Raw genomic sequence first — 24736 nt, 5'->3', positions numbered from 1 at the left:
TAGATAAAAAATTGACAGTAATGTCAATTCAATTGAATCCATGAAGTCTTTCTCAGGTGAAGTCTTCATGGATTTTATTTGATTTTGTATCACTTTGAAATAAACTAATAGAATAGATAAACTAGGAGTTTTTTCTGGATTCCAAGTTTGTTCTAATTCCTGCTCTGGGTTGAGCGAAATATCTTCTGGATCACTTTGTTCTAACCACTAGATTTGATTCCTGCTCTGGGTTGAGTGAAGCTGTTGCTGTCATCAATCAGGGAAGGGTTATACTTCCAAACTAAAGGAAGTGCACAATTATGCAAAAGATTTTTCACAAATACTCTAAAGAATGCAACAAAAAAAGAGCTCCTTGCCATTACAGTTGCTCAGTTTCCCCTTTTGGTAAACTTATTTTTAGATTATGTTTATCAGTTATTTCCTAAAAAAAAAAAAGTACTTCTTAGCAAGCCAAAGATGATAGCAGCTTCATAAACAGAAAATAGCACTAAAGCGCCAAAGAATTTCTCTGCGTACAGGTCATAAACTAACGGGGCGATTTATTTCCCACTTCCTCCTTATCATACGCTAAAGTGGAGTTATTTCCGGTCCCCGCAATAAATGACTTTTAGATAAAGGGTGGTGGAACTGTATTCTCTCATGCATAAGTAATTTCACTTTGCAGAAACATCCATCAGACAGAGCCAGGCTGCGTCCTGAGTGCCGAGGTCCAACACGGACACGCAGACTCGCGTTGGACACGGAACACGTGGCACTGCTGCTGCTGAGAGAGAGAGAGAGAGAGAGAGAGAGAGAGAGAGAGAGAGAGAGAGAGAGGAAGCAACAACAGCGACTCTCCTTCCTTCAGTCCCTCCAGCCACGGGTCCACAGGAGCTCCTGCTGCCGCTGGTGACCAGACCCGCTTCAGACACCCAGCCGCCCAGTTCCGACCTCATACACTGGAGGAAAGTCTTCCATAGGACCGCGAACGAGGCGGAGAGGGAGGTTCCTGCCTGAGACGTTTTTACAGGAAACGATACTCAACTCCGCAAGTTTTCTTTCTGAAGAGATGATGATGATGAAGAAGATCGAGATGATGGAGGCCAAACTCTGGTTTGCTCTTTGTGCGCTTTTGCTCGTTAACATGGGATCCGCTGATAAAGGTATATATATGTATATATTTATTTTTGCTTTATTGTTCAAATAGTGCCACTGCTGTTTTACTAAGTTACCGTCAGGGGCGCCTCTAGAAAGTTTGGGGGCCAAGAACAATCCTGGGGTGGCACACCAAAAAAACAAAAAAAACAACTTAAAACACAAGAGAGTATCATTACGTGTTGCTAATGACGCTCTTTAGCTGGACTTAACAGAACAGAACTAGTTTGAAAAGTAGAAGAAAAGAAAAACAAACTGTGAAAGTGTGGAAACTTGTGCTTGGTTTGTTAGATAGATTTGAATAAAGAAATATCTTGTAAATTTGGTCATTCTGTTGAAATTAATGTATTTATTTTGACAAATAACTAAATGTTGCAGTTCTCCAAAACTCGTCAATTGTTCTCTTACATTCATGTCTTTATTATAAAACTGCAAATGTCCCTGCTCCACCCACTGCTTACTGACACGCTGCATCATACTAGGACGACACGCCGCTCGTCGCCAAATATGTCAACATAACAATAACGGCCCTTCAGTTGTCATCACCCCTTTTTGATGGAGTCAGCTTTAAAAAAAATAAAAAAATAAAGTGATCACCTTTAACCTGACAAGTAACATAAATGGTTAAATACATTCATAATTATTTCAACATGTAAACATAAATACTCAAATGGGAAATGTATTAGTTAGGGTTGAAAACGCCCAACACACTGCAACCTAAAGTGAGCGTTCAGGAGCTTCGCTTCACCTCCACCCTGCTTTCATGGCTGCACACTTCGTCCTCCTCTGTCTACCTTCCTCTTCCTTTTTTCGAGTCATACGTCTCGCACATCCTGTGTGCCTCTCTCAAACCGCTTTCCGTTTTCAGTCCTACCTGTTTCAAACCACTTTGTCTTTTTGTTGTTGTTGTCATTTTTTTCCCATCATCACCTCCCACATGAAAGGAGAGAATGAGCCTCTGACGTTTGAAAAGGTTCTCATTGGCCCGAGCTGTCTACCTAAGCGGACAGAAACCAGCAGGACTCCGCCGGAGCGCATTTGTTGGCTGTAATTGACGAGAGTAGAACATTGTGATAAATGACACGTCTAATTATGCGCAGCAGCACAATGTTATTTTACGCACTTCGTGCTAATTGGCTTGCCTCTGTGGTGCAGCTGACTTTCTGCAGAGCCTTAGAGCTGCTTACTGTGAAAGGAAGGGGGAGAAAATTTTCACGATTTTCTCCGTGAAAATCTCCACAGCATAGTCTTGACCTTTGTGACCTCTTGAATCTTTCTTGTAATTTCTTTTTATGCATAGAGCAAACGAAACAAAATGCTTCCACTGACACAGAGAGCTTATTATGTAACATATTGCAATAAATACCATACACTGTAGTGGAAAAGTACTTACCCAAAGCGCAAGTAATTACAAAGTTGTTTTTTTTTTTTTTTCACATTATAGATTACCATTTAAAATCAGACATTACCTGAGTAAATACAAGACAATGTTTTAGTGATGACTTCATTTATTGAGAGCGGGGGGGAAATGACCCTCTAGCTGGTTGTGCTGCCCTTGGCAACAACATCTGCCACAGACTGTTTGTTATTGTGGAAAATAAGTCTTTTAAATCACAGTGAGGGGATTTTACTTTGTTTTTATGAAACCATTTTTAGATGAACTTGCTAGTGTTTTTTTTTCTTTCTTTCTTTCTTTCTTTTTTGTTCTGGTTTGGAAGCAGTGAAGTGCAGTGAACACCTGGTTGTTTTTGGGAAGCAGTGGTTTTCCCCCTGGGAAAACTACCATGGATGGCATTTTGCCTCTGCGTCTCTCTACGATGAAATCATGAAATGTGGAAGCCCCAAAGACTTGGAAAAGGCTTTGTAAGCCTTTCTAGACTGATAGATGTCAACCACTTAGTTTTTCATCCTTTTTTTTTAGATTTTAGATGTGTTGCTTCTTTTCCGCTCTTCTAGCCTACTTCATGTTGTCAGACAGGCTCTGTTTATGTGGTTTCTTGATTTAAAATATCTGAAAGTAAACCTGAAATCCACTTTCCAAAAAAAACCCAACAACAAATCAATTCCTTCATGACTACATAAGGAGAGCAGTTACTTTGTCCCGCATGTCTAGGTTGGCTTGTATCACTTTTCTCCTTTTATCAATGACACAAAGGAGATACAATGCCTTTTATATGTTCTCAGGATATCTTTATCTGATGATTTGACGCATTTTAAGTGTGACACAAATGTAAACACATTTGAGCCACAGCTACCTAAGTTCTTGTTATAACTTGATATCACTATCTGGGCCCTCCTGTGTCTTCTCTGTAAATTTGGACGGAGCTCTTCCCAGCAGTGATAGCTGAGTATGACTGCTGTGTTTTACTGGCAGGTTCAGGCGGTGAGGGAAATGCACTTCCCCAGGCATATGCTGCATTGCTCAGAGAGTGCATGAGTAAGACGCACTAATATCTTAAGAGATGGAAGAGCTTCAGTGGAAAACAGTGAGCCTCCTCATACGCCTTCTGCTCACACACAGAAACATAAACATAAATATATATATATATATTTTTAAAAGCCAGACTCTTAGTCCAGCGTTTGCAAAAGCCGCTTTCGGCGAACAAGGGCTGCATTATCCAGGCTACCACCTCTGTCTATTTATGAGTGTATCAGTTCTGGTATCATCCAGAGTTCAAATAGGGCCTCTCTTTTTCTCTCTCTCTGCCAGCGTGTTCTGTGTGAATGATTGTGGAGGTAATGAAAGGCATCAGGGTAGTGTGTTAGTGAACGGTAATGACTCCACATTAGATTAGCGCTCTGGTTTGCATCAAAGAGAGGAGCAGAGATGGATCTTTGGGAAATAGCGATGAAGACATTAAAGACAGGGCAAACAGAGGACACAAAGGTCATCATTAAAAGGATATAAGTGTGCTTCAGTGACTAAACACTACTTATTGGCAGCAGCAGCAGCAGGGAGCCTTGAGTACGGTGACTGGAAACATTAGACTGTAGCTGCAGTGCGTCCGGAAACTATTCAGCGCTTCCCCTTTTCCACTTTTGGTTATTCCAGATAGTAATAAATTAATCTCTTTCCTCAAAATCCTGGGTAAAGATAGCTGAATTAAGCCTGTGGTGTTGCGTTCAAAGACTCGAGGCTGTAATTGCTGCCAGAGGTGGACTAACAAAGAATTAATCAGAGGCCCTGAATGCTTCTGTAAATGTGATTCCTTGGTTTTCTATTTTTAATAAGTTTGCCAAATACTCAAAAAAAAAAGTCCACATTGTCTTAATGGGGAATTTGTGTGCAGAATTTCGCACATAATTCAATGCAATTTGGAATAAGGCATTAACACAACAAAATGTGGAAAGTTGTGATTACATACAGATAAAATCAGATATTTACATTCACTCTATAAACAGACACATACTTATACTCCCAGATTATGACATTAAATCGGACACATATTTCCCTGTTTTAGTGTGAGTGTAGGTAAGAAGATTTAAGACCACTTTGCCTTTAGTAGGCCTGTCACGATAACAAATTTTGCCGCGCGATTAATTGATTTACTGTTTATCGAGACATGCCTAGCCTTTAGACGATTCTGAAAGCCCAGGCCAGGTTATGGTTTCTGGACACACGGTACAGAGTATTTGAAATACAAGGAGACGAACCTGTGAATGTACTTCAAGGTAATAGCTTGTTGAAAAAAATCAAAAGATAAGCAAGATGTCAAAAAGAGAACGGTTGACCTCCAAAAGTCTGGTTTATGTTTGGGTACAATTTACTTCCTTTGTTCAAGCAGTTATACACAAGTCTGAGCAGAAATCATGCCTTCCAGGACATCTGGTAATAAATTAATAATCCATAGCGAAAGAAATCCTGCAACAACATGGGCAGAAAGGCCACTCGGCAAGAAAGAATCCAGAAAAAATGCAGATCACAATTTTTAAAATGCTTTCTCCCTCTGTGAAGTACAGAGGGAAGAGCATGATGTTGTTTGGGGTATTGCAGCAGGACTGCTGTGTTTCACAAGATAGAACTGGTGTACACTGAGTGAATGCAGTGTTCCTGCACTGCGTAAAGTTTCACATTTTTTAAAAACTGAGGATGTAATACAATGAAAATAGACCAGAGGACAGAAAAGTTGTTATAGACGTTGCATTAAACACACACGCATACACACCCCCACACAGTAAGTTGTGTTTTCATCACTGGTGGGGACTTCACATTGACTTCCTTTAATTTCTACAGCCTAACCCTAACCTTAACCTTTACCCTAAACCTAACCATCAGAGACCTAACCACCAACCCAAAAACTAAAATTTCCCTCATAGGGACCAAGAAAATATCCCCACAAGGAGCAATGGTCCCCATAACCCCACATTGTAGACAGAAATAGGTTCCCATAAGGATATAAAAACCTGGTACACACACTCACACACCCATGCATACAAAACAAAGAGCTTCAACTTGATTTGGGAAAAATTGGGTCAGTGGTTAAAGCTCGCATCTTTTAATGGGTCACAACGTCGAGGCCTGCGTCAAAGGGGGGAACGAGAACAACCACACAACTGCAAAAATGTTTTTTAAAAGAAAAGTAAAAAAAAGAAAAGTCATAAGCCACAACTCTTGTAGTTCCTCCAGCTGATGGTGGCAGCTCCCTTTGGCGTTTATGCTGTTACTAAGTGAATTCTTAGTATAAGTGAAGTCAAAAAGTCATTGGAAGCATAGAGATGTGCTAAGTTGATTGAAAGGATAAGGTCCATTATTTTTCCACAGCACATTCATGGATGACTCTTTCTTCTAGCTTGTTGGCTGCTAACAAGCTAAAGCAGATAACAGGAAGGCTGAGCAGCAAAGATTTTACTTTTTAACTTTTGACCTCTATTTTATGGATTGAGGTGGCTCTGAAAACACTAGCAGCTCTTTGGAAATGTCTGAGGTGAAAAAGGTCTGTGGGGAATAAAAGTCATGACTGAAAATCATAATTATTTTGACTTTAAAATGCCATTGAAACCCTGTCTTCATAATAGTAAATCAATAGCTTTACAGTCGTTGTCCCCTTCCTACTGCCGTTGCATGTGTGTAAATGAACCATCTCGTGTGTTTATTTCCCTTAAGTATTTAAATGAATTCTCAGGGAATAAAACCACAAAAATACTCAAAGCTCGTAGAATTGATCATTTTCGAAAACAAGATCCTATTACACCCAATTTAGTTTACTTTTGATTCTTTTCTTCTTGTATTAGCCCAAATAACTCATAAAATGCGAGGGATTATAACACTTTATTAAAACAAAAATAACTAACCATCTCCTGATAGATATTATTTGTTTGAATGACTTTTTCATGTTTCTTCAGTGCATCATGAGAGTGTTGAGAGAATGTAAAAATTACTTTGTTTGTCAAAACTGATAAGAATTGTTCTGCTAGCTGCTATTAGTAGAAGTCTAGTCCAAACATCCCACCCACAGACGGCTCCTATTTGTATCCAGAAATGTTGGGTATGAAATGACCCAAAACTACAAAAGAACAAGACGGCAAAGAGGCAAAATGACCAACAGCCTTCTTATATCTCCTGTTATAATTGTTAAAAAAGAAAGCAGAATGAGTGGGAATCGGTATGTGCAGGGGAAGGCTTTAAAATTAAAAGTTTGGTCGTTAGACCTTTTGTGTGCACATAACTTAGTATATTACTTCAGATTTCCACTAGCTAGACGACAAAAAAAAGACATATTTGTCTCCGTCCAGTTTGCATGATCTACCGACTCGATTTCCAGCGACGCCAGCGTGATCAGCAGCTCAACTGGACAGTACCCGCAGCACTTCTGTGTTCATTAAACTCGCATAGAAGAAAGAATTGTACACTCATACGCTATCCATATTTGTTTTGGTACGATGCCTGTCGGGGTTTTGAGGCTATTGTCTTTGTCTCTTTGAAGCTTATCAGCGCGGAAGTCCTAACGAACTTTAAAGGAGCAGGAAACGAGCAGCTGCTTCAGAGCTGAGCGGCTATCTTTAGCATGGTTCTTATCTCAGTTTTTCCATGTCCAGAAGTGGGTCGCAGCGCTTGCTTGCGAAAAGGTTACAATGCTACCAGACGTGACACAAACATAACACCTGCAGCCCCAAAAGAGTTTGCTACCTAAAACGTAGAGCAAAGAGAAGGTCAGACCGCCGGACTGAGAGACAGAAGCTGTGCCTGCAGTTTGTCTGGAGAATCGCAGCGGTGGATGATGTAAAAGTTAGTTAGGATGTGATTCAGATGCTGTTGGGGGGAGAAGAGAGAAGTGATTAAATGCTGTGTGACTTTTCACGTGAGGGTGAGAAAGGTAGAAGTGAGATCCTTCCCCCACCAGATATTCACACACTCATCCTCCGTCTGTCTTTCACACACTTACGTTGGTTCACACTTCAGATGTTTTCACTACCAGGCAGGCACCAAGTATCTGCACAATACTTAATGAAATGATTGAAGCAGGCAGAAAGCTGCAGTTATATTTGCCTTTTGAATTTTGATATTGGATTTTCATCCGTCCATCGTCTCTACCCACTGAAGAAAAATATTCAATTATTTATTCAAACAGATGTAGCATTATTCAACCAACGTCGCATATAAGCATTTCCTTCAACACTTATTCAGTGAAACATGTAGCTCACAATTGATGTCTGTGACTCTATAGAGCACATAAAAAAAATAAAAGGTAAGGTATTAAGTCGGTTTCCAACTTCCACCCATCAGAAATGGCACTTACTGTAAACATTTGTATTTTCTAACTTTAGCTTCTCAACCTTTTTTACACTAAGTTCTAACTTTTATAAGAAATTTTAATTTAACCTTTATGAAAGCCATTATTTTTATGCTCCCAACAAATCAAGTTGATAAAGGAATCAACAACAAATTAAGGCAACCAGACATTGTCGCATGCAGGAGCCACCGACAGCAATTTCCAGTAAAACAGTAACTTTAAACAATTTTAAAAACTCACTTATAAAGCATATTTGTCTACAAAAAATAGTGACATCAATGGCCTGTTATAGTCGAGACAATCGATCCTGTTGAATTGAGACGTTGTTGAGTTTTCTTTGCCTCATTGATTTCCTCCCGTCTTTCTTGCATGCCAGGTAAGAACTAAATAGATACAGTATCTCGCTGATGAAATACATTCTTAAGCTGAAAATGAAAAAAAATAATAAGATATTTGTTTAGGCTTCTATGCCATGCACTCTCCATGAAGAAAAAAAACCCACTTTATTAGTTTGGCAGAAAAACAGCTGTACTTAATTGACAAAAAGTTGTTTTCTTCCTGCAGATGCTGAAGCAACGACTGTGCAGACACCTGAACCGACCAAGAATTCAGAGTTCAGGACATCAGTGACTCAGCAGCCATCAGTGTCCCATGGTGCTTCCAACCTTTTCACTAAAGCCCCTGGAACTGGAACCAACGCCACAAACACGACCGGAGCTTTCTCCACACCCGCGCCACATACGACTCAGTCTACATCGAATCACACAACACCTTTACATGACGCTATAACCTCTTCGACGCCTTCAAACAACTCCACTCAAAATGAAACCTCCTCCCCCACTTCTGTCTCAGCACCTAACGCCACGACGATGGCGGCGGCAGCGGCTACAGCCGCCAGCACCGTTTCCACTTCGGCGTTCAACGCCACGTCGTCTCGAGACGCCACCACTTATCAGCCGTCCACAGCTGCTAATCAGGCAACAACTAAACTCTCCTCAGTCAATGCCACGACCCTGCCGAACATCACCTCCACCCAAGCAGAGAGTTCACCCCAGCTCACCATCAAGGGCAGCAGTAAGTACAAAATAAGTGTCCAGCTTTTGTCCAGAGTGAATTAAAGCGACAAAAGCGGCGTTGTTCTTTGTTTTCCAACTCACACCAGCACGTCTCTCCTCACTCACAAACACAAACGTCCCGTTGACGTCCTGTTCAGGCGCTGTCACCACCAAGCACTACGTGATTATGTGTTTGTTTGAGAAAGGGACAGAGGCGTCATGAGACCCAGGCTTTGACAATTCAGTTGTCTGTCTTGTATATCTCCCTGTTGTTGTCTGCCTTTCAGATGATTTGTATATCTGCAGCCACAGATATATGAATACTCAGTTTAGACATCTTTTGTCTTTCAGTAGAGGATTTTATCTAGGCCGTATGTATTAAAGTAAAAGAAATGCTTCTCGTCAGTGGAGCTTCTATTCCAGTCAAAGTTCTCACCTTGTTCTTCTCGCTGTGTGGTTTTATTAGGCCTTTGGGATTTTGTCATTTCCCATTAAGCAGAGGAACGGCTCCTTGTTGCTACTGTTAGTTTAACCAGAGGATGTCAAACAAAACTTGTAGGTGTATTAAACATTGCTCCATGGCAACATCCATTTAGGGAACTTCCTCTTGTGCTAAAATATACAGACAGCAGGACTGAAATGTTGAGATGCTTTCCAGATCAATGAGAGAACTTTGTTTAACCACATTTCAATCATAGGTTTATTTAATTTCTGATGAAAATTCATTATTTGTTAATTAATTTTCACTTTTAATCACATTGGAGAACAGAAACACCAATGTATTTCTAGGGTTTCATGTAAAAAAGAAAAAATCAACAGAAAGTGTTGTATTGTAGTGAAGTGGAATGGAAATGATTAATAGTTTACAAAAATATTTTTAGGAAATTTTGCCTGTGTAACTTAGCATCCCATCATGTTCGACTTTTCTGCCTGAAGATGCATAATAAGCACTCTGAGTGCTGCTACAGTGCCTCTATTTAGCTACAATCACAGACTAAAACAAATACTTTGGCATTTACATTTGTACCATGTTAGCCGAAAGTAAACACTAATCTCACATGGTGGACGATGCGATCGCATTAAACAGAGGAACGGCGCCTTACTGATTTTCTCCCTCCGACAGATTCTCCTGACTCTCCCAGACTGGACCCCCTTCTGGTTGGCTTGGTGTCGGCGTTCATCATCGCTGCCATCGTCATCACGCTGCTGCTCTTCCTCAAGTTCCGCCGAAGTCAAAGCGGACCACAGTTTCACCGGCTGCAGGACCTACCAATGGTAAACCGGCTGCCTACATTTAGTCAACACATTTAGTCTGTCAGATGTTTTCAAGCTCAGAGATTTCTTCTACATCACACAAAAATATGGTGGGCCTCCAGACTCACCCCTACTGTCCCAAACTGCTTCACTTCCTAATGTAAGTTTCATATTCACCCTCGCCTTGCAGAAGTATTTATTAAAACCACAAATTTAAATTTACTTTTGAGGGGCTTTCAAGTGAACGTGGTGCACAGTTATGAAAGTAAAAAGGGAAATGCCCAAGGAAATGTCAATATCTCCTGGCACTTGAGGCAAACAATGTAAGAAAGTACCGGTAATTTTCTTTTGCGTGTTTGATTGTTTTAAACATATAAGGAATTTAGAACTTTTATTTCTATTATTTAAAACCATGAAACGGCCCTTTTATTCAGAAAATGCTAATAACAGCAAAACCTGTTAGCATTAGCATGTTGAAATCAAGACCAAACAGGATCTACTACTCAAATCAAAAACTATGCTCCCACTAGCTACAGTATTTGCAAACAGGCTGCAAATAGCATGTAAGCTAAGATTGTGTGCTGTGCTAACAGAAGCTATTATTCTATCATTAGCTAATATGCTAACACTATTTAGCCACCAAAATAAAACATAATCGTATGGTTTTTATTTGCTAATTTGCAACCCGTGTCTGCAGTGATGCTAATAGCTCATTAGCTAATACATTTTGGTATGCTAACAACAACGCTCCTCACATTGACTCTTGACAAGTGTCCTCTACATTTGCTGTGTTTTCACCGGATGCTATTTTGGAGTGTCCGAGTTTAGGAGGCAGAATGCGTTTGGAAGCCACACTATTTACATTTTTATTGGTGGAAAAAGGCGCTGTGTATCCAGGCAATACTCAGTCTCTCTCTTAGACGCTTTTTATTTTTCAAGCGTAGCTCCACTGTTAAACGGATTCCCAGAGTCCCAAACACTTTAAATTCCCAATATATCACCTTTTTTTCTCTTTATATCACATGTGTACAATTTATGATCTGGTTATTCTCAGGTCATATCGGTAACCAATCTGTCCAGTACTGTGATTATTATTGTTTGTTTTTTTTTCTTCCATAGGACGACATGATGGAGGAAACACCCCTGTCCATGTACAGCTACTGAAGGGATGTGGAGGCCCAACCAGAGTCTTTTCTACTCTTCAGACCAGGACAGTAATGCTGTGGTTGTTGAACCGGATCCTCTTAATTAGCACCAGACAGAAATTCACATGAGTAGCAGTAAGTGTAGGCCTGGATTGCTTTTACTTACCCAGATTATCTGGGCGCTTAGCGGCCACGACCTAATTTAAATGGAAGTTTAACGATAAAGTCAAACAGCCAGGAGGAATCCATCTGGAAAGTGATCTGTGTTTGGTGTGTGATTTAAAAAAAATTTTTTTTTTTTAACTGGGGGAAAAAAAGCTTTTGTTCACTTCTGTACATGTAAAGTTTGAGGTTGTAAATATTGTTATGCACTTCAAATGGTTGATAAAAGGTAAAGCAGAAGGAAACTGCTTCCGGTCCCATCAGTCAGTGACGCTCAGACCCAGGCTGAGGTGATCGTGAGGCTTCGTTGGGTTTAAGTCGGTACAGAGAGGAAAAGGAGGGAGGGAAGAAACCTTCTGATTTTTCTGTTAAAAAATCTGCACTTTACTTTTCCGGGGTAAGTGATGAGGAAAAACATAGAGAAATTTGGATTCTGGGGAATTTGGAAAATTGATTTTGTAAATAGATTGTTGACATTGTGCTTTTAAGTGGGTTTTTTTGTTGTTGTTGTTTTTTGAAGTGTTAATAGATTTGTGTCTCTCAGTTGCATAACAGTGAGGAGTTGCAGGCATAGCAGGGATTATTTAGTGTTTGATTTTCATGATGTTGAAGGTTCTGTTGTCCTGTAGTCCAGAGTGCCTTACACATTTCAGTGAAAAGCCTTCCTTGATTTCTCAATTTATTTGCCAGATGAACAAAATTACTTTCCAGGTATTAGCAATTATCATATTAATGATAATTGCTAAAGTAATGAAGCCAAGTAATGAAGCCGCGCTGTTTACTTGCTGCAGGTCTTCAGTCAGCACCAATGGAAAATAAAGGTCGGACGCTTATTGTTAGCATTGCACATACTACTGATGTTGATTGCCAACATATATAGGGCGAAGAAGTCTCCATTCAAATTCAGCACAAATTTATAATAAGTGGAGCCACTTGGCAACATGGTGTTTTAAGTTCAGAAGTATTTTGTAGATTTTTTTCTGTACATAAGCCATGTTTTATGCAAATGTTCAAATGAAAAGGGTGAAAATGTGCGTTGTCTCCAGTTAGGGACGGGCTGGATATCTGTGTGACGTATGTACTTTACATCATTTGGTTTCTATTACCTTATGGATCTGGAAGTTTTATAATAAAGTATTAGAGAAAGTGCTGGTAACTTGATACTGCTGCAGTGTCCCATCCCCCTCCCCCGCCTGTTGCTTCACAATGCCAGTCGCCTTGCTGAAACAAGACTACGGCACATTCCCCTCGTTTACAAAAAAAAAAAAAGTAAAAGTAGTATCTTGTAAACCTTTCTGGTAACCACAAACACAAACGGTCGTAGGTTGAAAGCTAAAGGACAGACACCCATCCGGTCTGTACAGCACCTGGCACTTGGATGATGTTATAAAGTGATTTTGAATTCAGGCGTGACATTTCATGAGACTGTTTTAATTCTAGGTTGTCGTAGAGAAAGTCGTACTGAGCCATGCCTAGTTCCGATTCAGAATCAAACCCGACGAGTCTGAACTCAGTTTTTGTTGCATTGTATGTTTGCAGGAACCACTGATTCCATTAAAACGCAGCAGAATTGTTGAATGTGCAAGTTACACGTATTTGTTTTAAATTGTACATATTCATAAAGCAATGTTACGTTTTCCTGATGTTAGTTGATTTTTCAGCATCTCAAAGGTAGAAATGGTCTCTGTGTGGCTGAGGCTGCAGGTCTTTAAAGCCCACAGCAAATCATTCATGGATCAGTGTCATCATCACATGTGTTAAATGAATATTTCTGCCATTTGTAAGTCACAGATTGCTTTTTTTTTTTTTATGATTAAAGATGGGGGTTTTTCTCCCGTGTCAGACGTCTGCCATAGACAACTTCTGACTTCAGCGGCACCAACAGAAACTCTGTGAAAACGTCTGTTCGTACATTTTCTTCTGGGGCCCCCCTATGGATGACAACAAAATCATCCCCAAAAAAGAAAAAAAAAATCAACTGGGCACACACATCCTTCAACCAGACATAAACCTAAACACATATTTTGCTTTCAAACTCCACTGAAGTTTATTTCACACTTCAGGTTGCAACAAAACACACTGCAAACCATCTTTACAGTGAAACACTGTTGTGTAACTGTTTGGTTTTTTTCCCATTCATCCATACCGCTTCCCGCGCCCCCGGGGGGCGTGCCCCACACTTTGGGAACCGCTGGTGAAACGGAAGTACTGGTTTAGATGTTTTAAAATGCCTTAAAACAAAATCATATTTTATTGCAGAATTATAAAATCATTCTGGAAGTTGTAGAAAATCCAGCCCAACAAATTTTTAATTTTAATACTACTTTTTAAACAACTTCCTTAATCCTATAGGACAGCGCCTAGTCTAATATCTAATATTTCACAAATAAGGAACATAAAGAGAGATGGATCTTTGACTATTCCTCTCCATAGATCAGTCAGTCTCTTGCTCTATTCAGCGCATGCTTTTTTTTATTAGATATACCTTCTTTGCCTCCTGTGTGTGATTTCAAATATTGGTTTTCATCCAGGCCAGTGGTTCAACAAAAAAAGATTTCCATCTGGGTTTGTAAAACGCTTGGGGGAACCAATTGCCGCCTCCTACGTGGAGCTCCTCCTCAGAGCTGCAGTTTCCAAGCCGACCACAAGGTGGCCCTCCCCAGAGACACCCCCACTCAGCTCCTCCAGACTAGCCACAAACAATTAGCAAGCAAACACCTCTTGGAAGTGCATATCTGCTGGACTTGTTCTATGAACTATTTCTCAGTCTAATGCTTCCATGAACGTCTGTGAATGCTTGAAAGAGGAACATTGTTGTGTTGGCCAGCTTAAAAGCAGAGTTTTGGGAAGAGCAGGAGCTTCTTAAAGAGACAAGGGTGCTAAATTGAAAAGTCAAATTTCTTATAAGTCGTATTGGTGTAGACGGTGTTTTTATAACAACTGAAAGTGACATAATTACTTTATAGTGCTATAAAATGGCACTGTGGCTGGAAACACATAATACTTCCCCTTTAAATAAAGAAAAAGCTTTTTTTTTAATTTTCAATTGATTGTTGTTGATACTAATATCAGGGCCACCGGTGATTTTGTAAAAAAAAAAAAACAATAAAATGTTTATATTTAAGGCTGGATTGGACAAAACTTTTCAGTGTGAGTTTATGCCAATTGAATAAATCGTCTTTAGCAGGAAGTGTGTAAATGCTGTACAAAACGGAAATGAAATGTTCCAACTTTGTTTTGCTACAGTGGAAGCATAGCGTGTGTGTGTGTATGTTTTAGATTCAATGGCTGCAGCACACAGGAAAATCGTCCACCTCAGCAACACACAGCACGGCTGTGGGGGTGTTTGTGTGTGTGTGTGTGTGTGTGTGTGTGTGTGTGCCAACCTGACAGAGCAACTCGTGGCAGACATGACGGCACGAAGAAGAAGGCAGAGATCGCTGCGGAGAGACTGGCTCCTTAATATCGATAATGGTTTTCGATTTCTTCCCGCCTCCACTTTGGTCAGTTTAACGGCAGCCAAAAAAGCTTCCCTCACTGGATTCCTCCTGGGCTGGAGAGTGCACCATGGGAGGATAAGATGCCCATTAAAAATCCATTACTCTGCCCAGCGTGGCAGAGTAATGGATTCTAGCATTGTGCCATCCACGATACCCAGAACTTTAAGGCCAAGTCTGTGATTCTTTAATGTATGTATAGACTATTAAAAAGCTGTCTATGTGTTAATTAGTGAGCATAGCTGCTTCTTATCTTCTGATCAAATAAAGACATCACTTTAGGGCAATTTGGAGTTTCTTTTTGACTTTGCAAACGACCAGAGATCAGTTGTCTCGATGCAGATCCCACGGTTGCCCTGAGCAAAGTTGCCCACATCAAAGCGCCACTTCGCCCTAGCAAGCTATAATCAAACCTCGCTTTTTAGTCGTCTCTCGAAAAAAGAAAAATCAAACAATGTGGTTTAGCGATCAGCCTGTCACTCTGTTAGGACCTGTAATTTTTCTGTAGTCGGTGCCGCATGTGAGTGGAAGCTACGGCAGCTATTACAACAGTGCCATTAGTGAGGCTTTACGTTCAAATATTGTAAAAAAAAAAAAAAAAAAAGGAACCCACTGTTTCCCATGCTTTATCACTAACCATTATAAAACAAGTGAATGCCGAGGTCATTCAAAGCGATCTTTAAACAGCTGCCAGCCCGTGTTGGTTCCCACAGCCCAGGATTTGTTGGAACATGTGGGCCAAAGTCCCGGCAGAACCTCAAACCGGCATGAATCGGGAATAATTTGCTGAAATCCCCACAGCTTACACAGACATATAAATTTGGCATGAATTTAAAAATGTTTTAAAGTAAGCTTTCCCGTATGGCACAAATGGAGTTTACAAAATATCTACGGTTTCCAGGTAGGACTGCCCTACATTTAACTACAGCGCAAATTGTGACAGCAAATTTTTACTTAGTGTTTCGACAGAATTGTTTGTTTTAGTCGACTAATGATGAATTTCTGTCGACTACATCTACAAGAATTTAGTGGACAAAATTTTATGTTAACTGTATAGTGCTGAAACGACTAATCAAATGAATCAATTCTCGAAATAATCGTCAACTAATTTAGCAATTGGGAATTGCATTTTAGATAATACAATATTTCTTATCTTATTTTAAAAATGAATTTAATTATTTGCATATTTAAAACTTTCAATATATTTCTAGTTTTTTATTAAAAAAAAGGCTTAAGTGGCTAGATGAAAAATCTGCACAATTTTTTTATCTTTTGCTTGGTTGTCAGAATAATCGATACAATAATCGATTACTAAAATAATAATAATTTATTGCGGCCCTGAAAATGTGAATACTTTTTCACCAATTCACTTGAATGATCAACACAAAATTTTTTTTTTTTTAGCCATTTACGGCATAATGTTATTTTCTGAATATGCAACGACCAGCTTCCCTGTCCCTGCTGAAGAAAAGCCTTGGCACAGCATGATGCTGCCACCACCACCATGCTTCACTGAGTGGATTGTGCCGTTTTCTTTCCCTTTCTCATGGAGCCTCTAAAAGGAAGTGAGCCTTACGCTTGCTTGTTTGTTTTTGCCAAATTTTATTCAGTCTGCATCTAAACGCTGCTATTTTTACTGCTTCCCAGTAGATTACAAAAATGTCTTCTGTTTTTTTACCCCTCCAGGGGGTCTTTTTGTGGGCTCTAGAGTCCGTTTTTATGAAGTAGGCTGACAGGAAAGGGGGAAAGAGAGGGGGGAAGACATGCGGTAAACGTCGCTGGGTCCGGGAGTCGAACCCACGACAGCCGCGTCGAGGACTTGAGGCCTCCAAATGTGGGTCGCGCTAATCCCTACGCCACCACGGCACGCCCAAAATATATATATATTTTTTTTAATTTATTTCCCAGCATAGTCCATTAGAGGTCTGTCAGACTCAGGTCAGATTCTAATTCTGGGCAAACATCCACGTCATTAAGGAGATCATCGTCACCGTCATCCTCCACGTCTGATTTCGGAGCAGTGAAGTCGCTCCGTGTGGACTTGGCGCTCCGGGGTTTCCGTCGTCGTGGAGCTGGCAGAGACGAAAAAAGAAGCTGTTAATTTGTGAATGAAAGTCACTGCTTATCTCTGTTTATGTCATCGGGATTCAAAGGTTTCTTTTCTTTTTTACCTCCCCCTTCTAACAACTGAGTACTATTATCCAGCTCTCTCTCTCTCTCTCTGTGTGTGTGTGTGAATGCAAATTATTCTGATTTAACGGTCCCAAATTGCTGTGGGAAACATTTCCAGCACAGATTGTAATCTCTATCGGGAACGTTACAGGAAGTCTCAGGAGTTAGCAGCACACGGCCGACGGGAAACTAAACGATCCCAGAAAGGACCGCTGGACAGGAAACTATCGCTTACGAGCTTCATCCGCACATGGCGGGACTTTTAACGTATTCCTATGCTGCTGCACGTCATTAAGTGTGGATTTTACAGTTCTAGTCAAATATTGAAAGCCTAATATATGTGACTTTCTCAGGCCTTTAAATATTGTAGAGTACAATTAGCATTAGGTGAGAAAACAGCTCCTTACCGGACTTCAAAGTGGCAAACATGATGCCAAAAGTAATTCTATTAAAACAAAAGCAAAATTGGCAGGCAAAGGTTTCTGTTTCACTTTGTGAGTCAAATCCAACGGCATCAGTCGGACAGGCTGAGCCAGGTGTGCGGGGGAGGCATAACGAGTAAACTACAGGTCCCAACTTGCTTAAAAAATTTTTTTTAAATCCGTCACCCTGTAACCATTTGGTCGAACTGTTCTGCTGTTTGTGAGAACAGGTTTATGAGCTTGTCCCGGATAATGCTTCGGCACGCTCAGCTGTACGGTTCCCCAGGAGACACCGGGTGCATTTCCACGTTTTCCTCAAGTTGAAACCACAAACCTCAATGTGTTTCACTGGAATTCTATTTGACACAAAGTAGTGACAGTAATGTGGAAAGAAAAGGATGCGTGGTTTGCAAAAGCTACGCGCAGACAAAATTCCAGCGAAATGAATTACTTTCAGTTGTTAACTACTCAGAAAAAAATGTCTTTCTGTGGTTAACTTAATCTTGGTATAAATCCGGCTTACTCTTTCTTGCAACTTAAGTATCGATAATTTAATTAAAACTTTGTACAGTTTGCTCAGTGTTTTCCAGTTCTGGCATGTGAGTCAATTGTTCTTGTACTTAAGTTATAACTTTAATCCCTCTTACCCACAACCTGCAAAATATGAATCATAATAAGTATTGGCAGCATCATTTAGTCAATTTTTTAAAATACTTGTTTTTTAAAAAAAATATTTGTAAATATTTTGCAAAGCATCAAAGATTCTCCTTCCACTTCACAGTTACTAGTGTTGTTCATTCCTATGAAATCACTGCAGTCCAAAACGTGGGAAACCTCCAAGAAGTGCGAATAGTTTTCTGTAAATTCCTACCAGGCTCTTTGTCCTCCAGCCAGGACAGATCATCAGAGCTGATCTCCGAGAGACTCGGGGTCGGACTGAAATCCTCCGAGTCTGAATCCGCCTCATCAGCTGTGAGTCCTTTGCTGTGGCTCCGAGGGACCGGGAGCGGCGGGTCCCCTAGAAAGCGAACGATAACTGCGGTTACAGGCCCGTTGTGCTGAGGGACAAAGAACCGGAGAACAAAAGAGGGGCAAACCCGATGTGAGCTGTTGCGGCGAAGATGCTAACTCTTGTCCTCGGTGAAAGAGACTCCTCACTTCGCTCTTCAGTTCTGACACAGCTGTTCTGTAGGAGGAGACGACGCCATTTGTGAAGCAAAATAAAAAGACAAAGCACACACAGAATGCAAAAACTTTGCTTTTTTCCCACACACTTTTTCTCCATTTTGATGTGGTTTGTGTTAAGATAAAAGCAATCGTAAGTTTCACTGGATCAGTTTCAGACTGCTGCACCCTAAATACACAAAGAAGCGTTACCGCAGATCCTTCCTCCCAGCAGCTGTCAGACTTTAAAACCATCACTGCTTCCAGCAAAATCAATGTAAGTGTTTACATCCATGCAGGCGTTTGGACAATCTGCTCTGGTCTTACTCATCTTTAAATAATATTTCCACTGTTACTGCACGTCTGTTCTTCTGCACCAATATGCTGTATTGTAAATAGTCTACATCTTTTTTTTAATGTTCAATACGCATCATGCGCACTTTTGGAAAAGCGATCCGACTCAGTTGCACCTCCCTTGGATCATGAATCCGATACGTCTATTTCTAAGAACTGCACATTATTTTTTGTTATAGTCTTGTACAATATTATTATTATTATTACTGTTAATCCTGTTTTTTATACATTACTTTTAACACTTTAAGAGCTTTTTATGTGAACCTTTCTATCTGTGGCACCACAATTTCCCCTTTGTGGGACAGTAAAGGGCATTTCTATTCTATTGAATTAGTGAAAAAAAGAAAACACACACTCCCTCGTACCTCATCTGATGCACTTCTTGCTGAGTGAGCGAATAGCGGCAGAGCGTCCTCATCAGATCGCTGCTGTGTGTTCTGCAGCTGCCTGTCAGCTCCTCCAGCGTCTGAGCAACAAAACAACTGCTGAGGATCAGAGACAACACAAGCAACGAGCCTCAAGCAGACAGAGAGGTGTGTGTGTGCTTACCTTGTGGCTGTGTTCACATTGTCTTCTCGTCTCCCTCGCCTCCGTCAGCTGGAGATGCATGTCCTCCTCTTGTCTCCCTTTAACAAGGAAAGCAGGGAAAACATGAGGAGCGCTTTTCCTTTCTGCGGCTGAATCAATGAATTAAGAGCCGAGCTGCAGTTGTGTCTGCGACTCACTCATTTGTGTTTTCAGCGCATCCAGCTCTCTCCGCAGGCGTTCCAGCTCGTCCCGACCGAGCTTGGAGCCGAAGCTGAAGAAACAGACAGAAAGCATGTCACGGCACTGACAGGCAAAAAAACGTTCATGTCGTTGCCCTCGTGCGATCCGTTGAGGCGGCGGCTGCAGGAGTTTTGCACCTCTCCTTCAGGTCGCCTCGCAAGTCGTTTCCCCTCGCAAGGCTGCTGAGCTCACGGCCAACCTCTCTCCTCCACTGCTCCATCCTTCGCTCCACGTCTGAACTCAGGTCTGCCCTTTCTCTGTCCTTCTTCCAGAGCTCCCCACGAAGACTCCGCACCTCCTCTGCAACAGCCAGCGATGGAGTTAAATCAGAACAACGTCCTAATTTAGTTAATAGTGGGATACATCCTCTGCTGAAGAACAGTTGGGCGCCATGTGCTAATTAAGCTACTGGCGGTACTGTCATGTTATGGTTATGTGGCTTTTTGTGAATACATACTAAGTGCCTTTGCACAGTAAAAGAAGCTGCTGATGCTGCAAAAATCAAAAGAAAAAAAGGCCCACGCTTCTTTTTCTGCCAGCTACACATGCTGTGTGTTTAGAGTTTGTTCTCAGTGACAGAACATAAAACACTCATAAGCCCCTTGTCACTGGGGAGAGGTGGGGCGAGCCTTGGTCAAGTGAAGGAGCGGGAAGGAGAAGCACACACACTTTTACCTAAAAAACAATTTGGAATAACTGATTAGCCCAGCAGTTACATTTTTTCACTTTAGTCAACTTTAACAAAATTGTGCTTTAGAAATGATGACATAGTTTAACACATTATGATGTCTCTCTGTGGTTCTACCTCTGGCATAGATGGGAAGTGATCGGTAAAACCTTACAAATGAAAACGAATAACTTCCATTCAAATGTTTAAATGTCCCTGTTCTCAATCATTTTTACATTTGGGTTTTCCACTTGTGAAAGTATCCGTATAGATACACTTTAGTAACTTATAATTACTGTAACTCTTGTATTGCTTCAGGAATTACTTCCAACACCTTCAAGTTTTCAACTTCTCCCTAATAAAACGAGTCATTGCATGTGGTATGAACAAGAAGATAATGGCATCGAGTAGGAGATTCGGGGGAAAAGTTGTAGATGTGGAAGTGAGATACCTTGCAGAGTCTGGATGTGGTATTGCTGAGACTGCTTCTCCCTCTCCAGGCCATTGAGTTTCACTGAGAAGGACTCAATCAGCTGGAAAGCAAGAGCAGGAAAAACAAAGTCCAGGAATTTTGCTGCATTTGAAGGTAGTGAGCAACTCAGACGTTACAATCTCAAACGACACAGAAAAAACAAGCCCATGATGCTCCAAAATGCTGTAATGTGCCTAATTTTATTTTTAGGAGGAGAAGAAAAAAAACTCTGATGTCAGTTGTGGCAAAAATAGTTATTACCTTTAGAAAGCAGTTACTTTTCACACAAGTTCAGGTTTCTTCGGACGGTTTTGTTACAGCACAAAAAAGTCATAGTTTGAAAACGTCTGGTTGTATTAAATCAGGTAATATTGAAATTAGTTGAATGATCTGAAACATTTAAGTGTGGCAGTAGAAGAAAAGCCAATCCCTGCCACACTTTCAGATTCTTACCATTAAACATATTGAAAACCATTCATTCGTTTTGTTTCCAGCTCACAATGCCGAGCGACTTTGTATTGGTCATACACATAAAAAAAAAAACACCTGAGGTTTGTGTTTGTAACAGGATGAAACGGACACACACCTGACTCTGTATCTGGAGCTGTGACTGAATGGCAGCGAGGTCAGCCCACTGCACACCCGAACGGAGAGATGAGGGAGGCCTGTAGTCGGGGCGCGCTGTGCAGAAAGAAGTAGGAGGGTCCCAATGTGAATTTAATCCACTCCTCTTCACTGCAAATGCGAACCAAAGGTAAAACAAAGTCATCTGAAATGATTCAACTACAGTTTGAATAAAAGGAAGCTAAACCAACAGGTGGGAACTTCCCTTTTGAATCTGAAATAATTCACCTACCTTCTGCTCCTTCAGGGAATTTCCCAGCAGAGGTCAGTCTTTCCTGTTGACACACAAAAACTATTCAGAAATACAAGGGGGAACAACAAAACTCTCATTTGATTTTCGAGAAGCCACGAACCATTTTAAAACTCAAGTTGGTTTGGAGGCTTTGAAGCGGCTCTACTGCCACCTGCTGTTTTGCCACTAAAATTGTAAATTAGAAGTCGAGTCAAACTTGTTTATAACGCACCTTTCATTTGACAAATGAAGACTCGATGTGCTAGGAAAGGAAAGTAGAATAAAAACAACTATTGAAAAAAAAGAGATCCGGTAAAAACCTAAATTGAAGGAAGTGAAGATAGTTAAAACATAATAAGTAGAATGCCGTTTATGAAACCAAATATGCCTAACTAAAATTCTGAGAGAACGAGTATGTTCCGAGTTTGCTTTAAAGGCTAACAAGCTAGAAACTGATCTGAAGTCTTATGAAAGAGAATTTCAGAGGACAGGAGCATAATGACGGGAAAAACAAGAGCAGATCTAAAGTTTATTCTGGGTATAAAGCGAAAATAATTATTGGAAGACCTCAAAATAAAAATAAATAAAAGGCATGAATCCGTTTTTCTAAGTCAGGTTGTGATGGAAGGGATCTGACTTTGGATGTGATTCTAGGGTGATGAAATTCAGACCTTGGATGTCTTTTATGTTTCATAAAATTATAGTCACTATCCAAAGTGACATGTTGGTTTAAGATGCTGATAAGTTAAACCAACAAAGGAGTCAGATGTTTTTCAGATTATCAAGGTGCACAAAACGAATCTCAGTTTTGTCCTCATTGAACTTTAGAAACTTGACATCAGTGAGGCATTCAACAAGATTATTTACAAGGTCACCGTTGTAAGCATAAACATATATACACAGATGTGTGTCATCAAGACCAAGAAAAGTAAATTAAACCGAATAGGACCAAGAATTCATCCTTGTGGAAAACTGTTAATAACATAATCTTTCTTGGATTCAAAGTTACCAATAAAGACAAAAAAAATGTTGTTCCAGTAAAATATGAAGACAACCAATTGAGAGCAAAATCATTTAAACTAAATTGATGTTCAAGGCTTGAACAGTGCCACAAAGTGATCAAGAGTATCGAAAGCGTCACCAAGATCAAGAAAAGTTATAATAAAAATTCTAACAGCGATCAAAGTTAATTTTCAAGTTATACTATTGTAACCACGGCTCTTTTTGTGACGTACTTGGTTCTAAACCTAGACTTGTACGTATCAATCAAACTGTTTTGGATTAAATATACAGATATACATATGTAGGTGATGATAAACACTCTTTTCTATAAAATGGAAGATTAGGAATTGGTCTGCAATCATCCAGGAGAAATGTGTATTCTTCCTTAACGGTGACAATAGCGTGACTGAGAGCAGAAGCAAAACGTCCGCTAGGAGTCAACATAACCAAAGGAAGATTCTACACTGATTAAAAAGTAATGGATAATCCTTGAATGTACTCACCCTCATCTTAGCGACGTTGCCGTCGGCTACAGACAGGATGGAGTTTAACTGACTGTCCCAGTTCATATCCTGAGATAGAAGCAGAAAGTCAAACATCACAAGTAATTAGTCAAATTGATCATTGATCAGTATCCTTAAGGTTTTTCTATCAAAAATAGTAGTCAAGCTACGGTAGCGGAGTAACATGAGACCCAATTTGTTGCAGCTCTGATGCAACAGCTGAGTTAGGCTTTCTGACACTGTAAGGAGGATTATGTTGCAAAACCTTTTTGCAATTTAAAGTTGAAATCCAAGATCCTGGATATTCAAGTTGTCCAATAATGTGATAGACTTTAGCAAGAGATCTCATAACACGAGAGTGTAGTTGAACTGACCTTGGCAGAAACATTTACTGGGTCATGGTAAAAAAATAACGTTTTAAAACACAATTTCATTGTTACTTTTATTCCTTAGAATCAAACTCTTATTCCAACAGAAGAGGCTTTACAAGCAGAAATTCACAAACAAATCTCTAATTACCTCTGTAGACACATGCGTTTGTTTGTAATGTGACTATGCATAACTAACGTCACGGCATGTAATAGCTGATCAATTAGATACATTTTAACTGCATTTTACTGTCTTATAAAGACAATAAGTTTATTTCACAGCGGTTGGAAAGTAACGGCAGCTTCGCTCCGGGGTCTGAAATCTGCTACAACATTGTTACACACGTATCATAACATAACACATTTAACAAAAATAAAAACAGGTAAGACGCAATACAATTATATATTATAGCCTCTATCTTTTATTTATTTTTCTATTTTTACCTCAATTGGGGATCCAACTCTTAGTTATGGGGTTCAGTACTGTACTCCTCTCCCCGCTGTAATTATTCGCTACGTGAGCAACATGAAGATAAAAGTCAAAATAGTAGCATGGCAGAGAAGTTAGTTTAACTACAAATCCACAGAACAATATTGAGACACTTAATCCTTCCTCTCTTTCGGCGGGTCACCACTCAGAATAAATGAACTCCCAGCTTCACTCTTCTTCGTTTTTCTTCTATTTAGCGTTTTCATACTACAGTGTAATTTCGAGCTGTATACCGCCACCTACTGTACCGGAGTAGGCAAGGCAGACATGAAATACCAATACCCGTAGAATGTACTTTAGTTCTGACTAGAAATGTAGCTTCTTTTATGTGTTTTCTGTGTTTCGTTGAAACGTGTGCCATGGATACTTACTAAACACACACCCATATGTATTTTCCCACATTTTGCTGATCCATTCGTTTTTCAGATGAATATTGTGGAGAATGCAAAATTGTATTTTCAATTGAATCAAAATGGCGACGGCCTATCGTAGAATTAAAATGATATATTATCTATTATCC

General features: G+C 40.1%; 2 protein-coding genes across 3 annotated transcripts; one reads left to right on the top strand and one right to left on the bottom strand.

The window, feature by feature from the left end:
- The first annotated feature begins 449 nt into the window (after nt 1-449).
- On the top strand, nt 450-13443 carry LOC114150456 (putative protein TPRXL). The gene is made up of 4 exons (XM_028026855.1): nt 450-1142; nt 8430-8939; nt 10044-10195; nt 11294-13443. Exons 1-4 carry the CDS (start codon nt 1049-1051, stop codon nt 11336-11338), a joined length of 801 nt encoding a protein of 266 aa, XP_027882656.1. The 5' UTR covers nt 450-1048; the 3' UTR covers nt 11339-13443.
- A 3421-nt stretch (nt 13444-16864) lies between these two features.
- On the bottom strand, nt 16865-24415 carry LOC114150455 (uncharacterized). 2 transcript variants are annotated; one of them, XM_028026853.1, is made up of 12 exons: nt 24171-24415; nt 23359-23427; nt 21854-21896; nt 21584-21732; nt 20977-21058; nt 19996-20158; nt 19816-19889; nt 19640-19716; nt 19456-19556; nt 18670-18758; nt 18444-18590; nt 16865-17050 (listed from the first exon to the last, which is right to left on the bottom strand). In XM_028026853.1, the coding sequence occupies exons 2-12, from the start codon at nt 23422-23424 to the stop codon at nt 16896-16898; spliced, it is 1146 nt and encodes a 381-aa protein (XP_027882654.1). In that variant the 5' UTR covers nt 23425-23427; nt 24171-24415; the 3' UTR covers nt 16865-16895. The 2 variants fall into 2 exon arrangements, with proteins under 2 accessions (XP_027882654.1, XP_027882655.1); XM_028026854.1 differs by having other exon boundaries at nt 21584-21678.
- Nucleotides 24416-24736: the final 321 nt, after the last annotated feature.

Source organism: Xiphophorus couchianus, chromosome 9 (genome assembly GCF_001444195.1).
Source record: "Xiphophorus couchianus chromosome 9, X_couchianus-1.0, whole genome shotgun sequence".
NCBI lineage: Eukaryota > Metazoa > Chordata > Actinopteri > Cyprinodontiformes > Poeciliidae > Xiphophorus > Xiphophorus couchianus.
Note: the sequence above shows the minus strand (reverse complement) of the source record. Positions and strands in the feature narration are given on the sequence as shown.

Excerpts from the sequence above, each read along its gene's own strand:
- LOC114150455 (XM_028026853.1), bottom strand. The coding sequence starts at position 23,424 with ATGAACTGGGACAGTCAGTTAAACTCCATCCTGTCTGTAGCCGACGGC. Across the intron at positions 21,059-21,583 it reads AGCTCCAGATACAGAGTCAG|CTGATTGAGTCCTTCTCAGT; the intron begins GTGTGTGTCCGT and ends CTTGCTTTCCAG. Across the intron at positions 19,557-19,639 it reads AATGTGAACACAGCCACAAG|ACGCTGGAGGAGCTGACAGG; the intron begins GTAAGCACACAC and ends TTTGTTGCTCAG.
- LOC114150456 (XM_028026855.1), top strand. The coding sequence starts at position 1,049 with ATGATGATGATGAAGAAGATCGAGATGATGGAGGCCAAACTCTGGTTT. Across the intron at positions 1,143-8,429 it reads CATGGGATCCGCTGATAAAG|ATGCTGAAGCAACGACTGTG; the intron begins GTATATATATGT and ends TTCTTCCTGCAG. Across the intron at positions 8,940-10,043 it reads GCTCACCATCAAGGGCAGCA|ATTCTCCTGACTCTCCCAGA; the intron begins GTAAGTACAAAA and ends TCCCTCCGACAG.